Source organism: Myotis lucifugus, unplaced genomic scaffold (genome assembly GCF_000147115.1).
Source record: "Myotis lucifugus unplaced genomic scaffold, Myoluc2.0 scaffold_167, whole genome shotgun sequence".
NCBI lineage: Eukaryota > Metazoa > Chordata > Mammalia > Chiroptera > Vespertilionidae > Myotis > Myotis lucifugus.
Genome location: NW_005871215.1, coordinates 10,418 through 17,182, shown reverse-complemented (window position 1 = coordinate 17,182; position 6,765 = coordinate 10,418). Strand labels below are relative to the sequence as shown.

Genomic DNA, 6,765 nt, shown 5'->3' with positions numbered 1-6,765 from the left:
ACCCTGGCTCGGTCTAACTCTCGCCTGCTCTATGACTATGCCAACAGACCCAGATGTGGCTTACGAAAGCAAAACCATGCTTACTGCTCTCACTTCAAAAGCAAGATGACGCACCTCAAGTGGGCTCCAAAGCTTCCTGGTAGTGATTCGCTATTTCCCATTTCCTTCTCTCTCCCACTCTAATTCACACCTTCTCTCTCTTCTCCCTTCAAACCCTAGGGCTTCCTCCCTCCCCCCCCCCCTCACTCTCACTTGTCTTAAGTCACTGAAAATGATGTAAGCAATATGAAAAGTCATGTGCATTCTTATATCACCCACCTGTTCCCAGGCCCATAGCCTCACCTTCCCTCCCATGACCAAGAAGGACTGTCCCACGTTCCTGTGTGAGGCTGGCCTCCCCGCTGGTGTACTAGACAGATCCTGTTTTCCCTCATCTGCTGAAAGACACAGTCCACAGCTCTCTTCTCTCTCCTGCATAGTCAGTTTCTCCCTCCCTACTGAACCTTTCCCAACAGCCCCAAAATGCACTGTGGCTTCATGCCTCTTGTAAACAACAAAACTGTCCGGACTCCACTTTTTCCTTTAGTGTCGGTTCCCTTTTCTGCTACCTTTCTCAGCAAAGCTCCTCCAAAGAGTTGTCTCTGCTCTGCCTCCTGTTATCTTTTCTGGCAGGTTTGGCACCACCTCCCCAACTGTCCTGGTCACAATCACTAGTCAGCACAGCAGTTCTCAACCTGTGGGTCTCGACCCCTTTGGCGGTCGAACGACCCTTTCACAGGGGTCACCTAAGACCATCCTGAATATCAGATATTTACATTACGATTCATAACAGTAGCAACATTACAGTTATGAAGTAGCAACGAAAATAATTTTATGGTTGGGTCACAACATGAGGAACTGTATTTAAAGGGCCAGAAGGTTGAGAACCACTGAGTCAGCACCTGCTGAGTCCAGTGGAACAACTCCCTTCTCTTGCCTGACCTCGAAGCACTATCTGGCACAGCGGATGCTCCCTCTTCCCCCTGGCTTCCCAGACCACCTTCTTCAGTTTTTCCTCTTCCCTTTCTGGCTGTTCCCCCCCCTGTCTTGTTTCCTCTTCAGCTCCCTGACCTCAAAGAACTGCCCCACCTCTATGCTCAGTTCTCCAACTACTTCTCCCCTCAATCTACACTCTCTCCCCAATGTGGGCTGAAGGCTTCCTTATGTCCATCTAAACACTACTAACTCCCAAATTCATATCACCAGCCTGGACATCTCCCATGGCCTGTGTTTGCAATACAATAGCCGCTAGCTATGTGTGGCTATTTAATCACCCTCACCACCACCACTACCACCACCTCCGTCACGACCACAGGCACTGAATTAACTCCTGCATGTAGCTCTACAGATACAGACAGGGAACCTACATAAGTGGAACGGATCAGAAAGATTACAGCGAGACTGCTTAGTGGGTGTGCGATGATGAAATGCTGTTCATGATCAGCTAATTCCTTAAATGCTACTCTTGGGCAGGCGACAAGAAGAAAACGTTCCTACCCAGTTACAATTATTCATGAGAATTCTCCTGGCCCTGCTTCTTTTGTCTGCCAGCCATTCTACGGAAACAGCCCAGTAAGGAGGCGCAGTGGAAGGCACAGGCAATTATGCATCTTGCTGCATCTCAGCTTTGGACGTCCTCTGTGAACTCTTAATTAATTCCTCCCCTATATTTTCGGTTTGTTTCCTGGACCTCTTGTTTACATTGTATTCCCCCCCCCCACCTCCCTTCACTGCTCTTGGCTTCATCCCCTTGAGGCTCCCAAATTCTCTTCCTAGTCCTCTTTTCTTTCCTCAAACCTCCCCGTGTTCAGCCTTCAGCTTCGTGCACCTGTTCTACTCTTTCTTATCCTTTTTTACCTTTGAAAACAGAAAGCGCCAAACTGACAGACACTGTTATGGTTTGTTTTTTTCTTCTCCTGCCTGAGCTGCAGTTCAGGCTCTCTCCTCCTTGCTTCTATAGCGAGAGCCCGAGTACTGGGTTGCCATGGCAACAGCGAATCCAACCAGGCGGGTCCCAGTGATGCTATGAGCTGCCATGGTGAGGAAGCGGCTCCAAGTCGCCCCTGAGCCTAGATGGGTCGTGAGCATCGTAATTCAAGAGCAGGCTGGGCAGATTCTGCCCGGAGCCCGAGGTTGTACATCAGGCCCACAGCTGTATGGTGCTTTCAGAGACAACAGCATCAATAATAAGGCTTCCGCTGCACCAACCGAATACGTGACATTATGAGGATTCATTTGAAAAATTTCAAAAGCTCTATTCTTCTACCTTCCCTGAGGGAGAACCTTCGCCTGTCTCTGGAGTCTCGGAGAACTCGGCAGAAAGTAAAAGCAGACTGACAGCTCGAGCCCATCCTCCTTTATGCCACGTGCCTGCCCCTCCCACCCCCAGAGCAGGCGACCCTGAGTGGTCCGGGTCAAATGACTGAGAAGCACTGACTGGGCTGGCAACATCTCCGGGAATTAATTCGGTTCACACAATGATATTTCAGTCGCACAGAGGTCAGTGCCCCCAGGTCGTGGGAACGAATTGTTAAAGTGGGGCAACAAGTGTTCTGCGCGTGACGCTTTTCTGAAGATGTGAGCTGGGGAGAAAGCATTCAGGAGGTACCTCTGTAGCGAATGGCACCAGCCGCAGTGAGGGTCCGCCGCTGTGAGGCACTCCGAACAGGACTTGTGCTTATTGCAGTTTGCAACTCGAACTCTCCTCACCTATAAAGAGCAATGACAGCGGTTCAGACAGAATGATAAACACCACCAGGAAAACCGCCACACCTTATCTGATGAAGGGCCACCTGTACGTTTATGGGCTCACTCTGAATATCTCCACGGTAACAGTGGGCCGGGGGTCTCAAGTCCCAAGGTGGGGAACAGGTTATCAGAATCACCTTGGGAGCTTATGAAAGTGCAGATTCCCAGCCGCCCCCTGCGGGGACTCCAGCTGAGGAGGTCTAGGGCCAGCTGAGGAGTCTGCACCTTTAAGCCCCTCAGGTGAATCTGATACGCAGTCAAGTTTCTGGTCTGCTAGGAATGATGTCGAAGGGGATCACGGAATCAGGTCAGCTGGCTTCATACAGAGTCAACGGTACTTGGAAATGAGCATCTGGAAATAGCAAAGGCTCTGACCCAGAGTAGCACCAGGTTGTCCCTGGAGAAGGAAGTGAGGAGAAGCCTCCATCCCTGGGGGCGGGGGTGGGGGAGTGTTGGGCTCCATCATCTCACATCCCCTCTCCTGGAGTTGAAAGTAAAAAAAACAACAACAGGGGAGTTTTCAATCATTCCCTGCCCCTGGGGTTGCTTCTTCCAGTTGTCAGACAAAGCCACAGACAGGGCGCAGTGCTGGGCAGAGGCAGGCAGAGCCTTGAAGCAGACGGTGGGAGGCAGGGACCTGAGGGTTGCACGGCACCCACTGAAGGTAATGAAGAAACCTGGGGGACTCGTGAGGCCAGGAAGCTATATTTGTCAGAAAGTATAAGTAACTTCTTTAAAAGATTAGAGAAACAGAGAGTTCTAGGAGGGGTCTGTGAGGAAAACGAGTGATCCTGAGAAATAAGTTGACTTCATTGAGGATAACCATGCCCGTCCACTTCACAGTTCTCGGTGCTGCTGACAGACATACTGACGGACCACCAGCCCGAGCCAGCGGTAACCAGCATGTGGGTATTTCCTTGTAGCTCACAAACATCTTTGTAATCTGGGGGAGGGGGTGGTTCATAAATGTCACATAAGCTCTCTAACCTTGTTTTCTCATCCGTGAAATGGTGATGGTGCTGCAGCCTTCCTGGGGCTATTACAAACATTGCCTGGCACATACTAAGTGCTCAATAAATGTTGGCTATTGCTATTATGTGAGAAAAGTTTCCACGGTCCAACAAACATGTGAAATCTTACACTGAAAAAGCAAAATAGGTTTCCTTAGCACAAGGCTCAGAGCCTTCGAATATGCCGAGATCATGATACTCCAGCAGGGGGACAGTCAGTAGCAGCTGCTCCTAGGACAATTTTTACTCAGAGCATTTAGTGGAATATGAATCTCTAGAATATTCTGTAAGAATTACCATACACTATAGTTAAACAAACATATAACTCCATATAAAAGAGAGGACACTATAAATACCACATTAGACCTGCTTCTTCAACTGAACACACGATAGTGACTATTCCACAGCAATGCATGGATCTCCATGTGGTTATTTTTAATGGCTACATATTATACCATTCTATGGATGTATGAGGGCATGTTCATTTGGCTATTACTATTTGCCCAAGAATCTAAGAAAGGGTTTTCCTTCGGTCTGCCTCCCTTGGGGTTGTATTGGCCCAACCAGAGTCTCGCTGGTAAGATCTCTAGCAGGAAACCTACGCGAAGAGTGTAAGAATAACCAGCTTCGATGCCCAGTGGAAAAGTCTCCTCAGGACGTCAGCTGGATGACCAGAGACCAGAGCAGTTCACCTTCAGAAAGTGAACATCTGTCAGCAATTGGAGGCTCTCACAGTGTTCCCATCCTATGGTCTTGAGTTCCAGGGAAGGTGGTAATGAGGACTTCTGAGCGATTTGCAATGTTTTAAAAAGCTGAGTGGAAAAACACGCACAGACTAAGCCAGACTTCAAGTGTCAGTGCTTTGGGCTGGAATTTTATCAGCTTTGTGGCAGCATAGGCGGGCCCCTGACTGTTAGCTTTAGATGCCCTTGATAAATACAGCCTGAGAATGGGAGTTGTTACTTAATATATGCACTTCTTTGAGTAGACAAAAATCTCTCAAATATGGGAATGCTGCGGAAGAATATAATAAAAAGTTTTGGAATGGGGAAGCAAGCTGGTCAAGGAGATTCCATATAGTGAAGAACTGGTTTACAAAGGTATATGAGGTCCAGTGGCCATCGAGATGTGGTCAGTTAGACATAACTGACTTTTCAACATGCAAAGAGCAATAGGCCTTTTTAGGAATTCCAGGAACTATAAGTGCTTGCAAAGCTACTCTGTGGCTCTAACAACACATAGAGATTAATTCCATTGCTATAGTCCTTAGAGTGCTTGAGAGGAAAAGAATGAAAAATTGGGCCCTGATATAATTATGTAAGCCTCAATTATATTCTTTGCATTTTGTATGTTCAAAATAATAATGGGTCAAAAACACTGTGCCAAAATGGCCTGTTCAATTTTCAAAAATTTGTGACTTGATCTCATTTATCATGGGCTTTAAAAGATCAGAGCATAATATCCTAGTTCTGACAGGCCTAACCCATATATATATATATATATATATATATATATATATATCCTTGAGCAAGTTATTTAACCTTTTCAAGTCTTAGATTCTTCATATAAAAAACAAAGGTAATTTTATACCATTAAATTATTAATACTTTTCATTAACATTATTTATTATAAGTGTGTGTACACAACTCTATGTGTCTCATCTAGAGACCATATGTAGAATAATAATTAGTACATAGTCAGGAGGGACTCAGTAAAAATTAGTTTATCTCCCCCTTCCCTTGGTGAAGCACTTTGTAAAAATGAAGAAAATGTAGAAAGGTATCCTTTGTAATTCAGTAAGCAGAAGCAAGAAGAAAAACTAAAGCAGCCAGCTAAATTAAGAGAGGGAGGGCAAGTGCCATATATTTCCTGGTTAATGAATGTGTATGAGACTGTGAACTGATATTAACCCCAAATTCCAAAGCTAATCCTATTGGGTATATTCATAAATGCATCTAACCGTTCAGTGCCCACATAATAAATGTGTAAATTCAGTCATCTTGCTGATGGTGCGCCATTTGCGAGCACACCCTCCTCTGCAAAACCTGGCATTGGAAATATAGCCAATAATAACACTGTCTAAACAGGTGATATTTCTTGCTTAGTTACTGACAGTAATGTTTTTAATTCTGTGCTTGTGAACCATTGCCCGCAGCGATGGTTCAACTCGGTAGTTCAAAGTAAAAGCTTCACTACTAGATAATGACATCAATTAAACACTCTGTATTCATAAGTCAGAAGCAGTAACTAGTATTTTAACCTACCTCTTTTCCAGCTGTTAGATAGATGTAGCTATTCTTCTCAGGATGCGGAACGAGTTTGTAAAAAACAGGTGTTTCTTCTTTAATTTCATAGATAACCTCTGGACAATTTGAGGTCAAATTCTCACCAAGAATAACCTGTGGGTTTTTATTTTTCAAAAAGAGAAATATGATTTCTATTAAATATTTTGAATAGCAGAGTGTCAAAACTTGTATCTTAACTCTAAAACCACATCCTTTCTTACTCACTACATATACTGGCTAAGGTACCATGTTCCTTCATCACCTTCTCATGTCTGCCTTCAACAGGGCTGGTAATAATAAGCACAGTATTTCTGCTTTTGTATGGGACAAAGTCACACATGTACATGCAAGTGTGGGTGTGTGCATGCACACACACACACACACAGCCACTCTTCAATGTTGGGCAATATACTCACATGTGGAAGCTCGTCCACAATTCCTGACCATGGCTGATTGGCCTTCTGTGAAGCTGCAAGTAACAGCTTCTTTAGTATTAGCCCAAGACTTATCTTAAAACTAAAGAAAGTCAGCTCAACATATATTTTACGTGGGTTATTCTGGTTCTCCCATGTAATTCTACACAGTCATGCATTTTAAAGCAATCAGGACAAGTTACCAGACCTAAACAAGGAGTATGTATTTACAGTATACTAGTATATGAAATGTAAGCGAGTCTGGCTTTG

The 6,765-nt window shown here is 45.1% G+C and overlaps 1 protein-coding gene across 1 annotated transcript in view; it reads right to left on the bottom strand.

The window, feature by feature from the left end:
- PLXNC1 (plexin C1) overlaps positions 1 to 6,196 on the bottom strand; it is a gene marked incomplete at its 5' end in the record, with an annotated part of 115,487 nt that extends 109,291 nt beyond the window's left edge. The window contains 2 exons of the mRNA XM_006096091.2: positions 2,648 to 2,748; positions 6,062 to 6,196. Coding sequence (XP_006096153.1) covers positions 2,648 to 2,748; positions 6,062 to 6,196 — 236 coding nt within the window. The remainder of the gene's footprint in view (positions 1 to 2,647; positions 2,749 to 6,061) is intronic.
- Between the last annotated feature and the right edge of the window lie 569 nt (positions 6,197 to 6,765).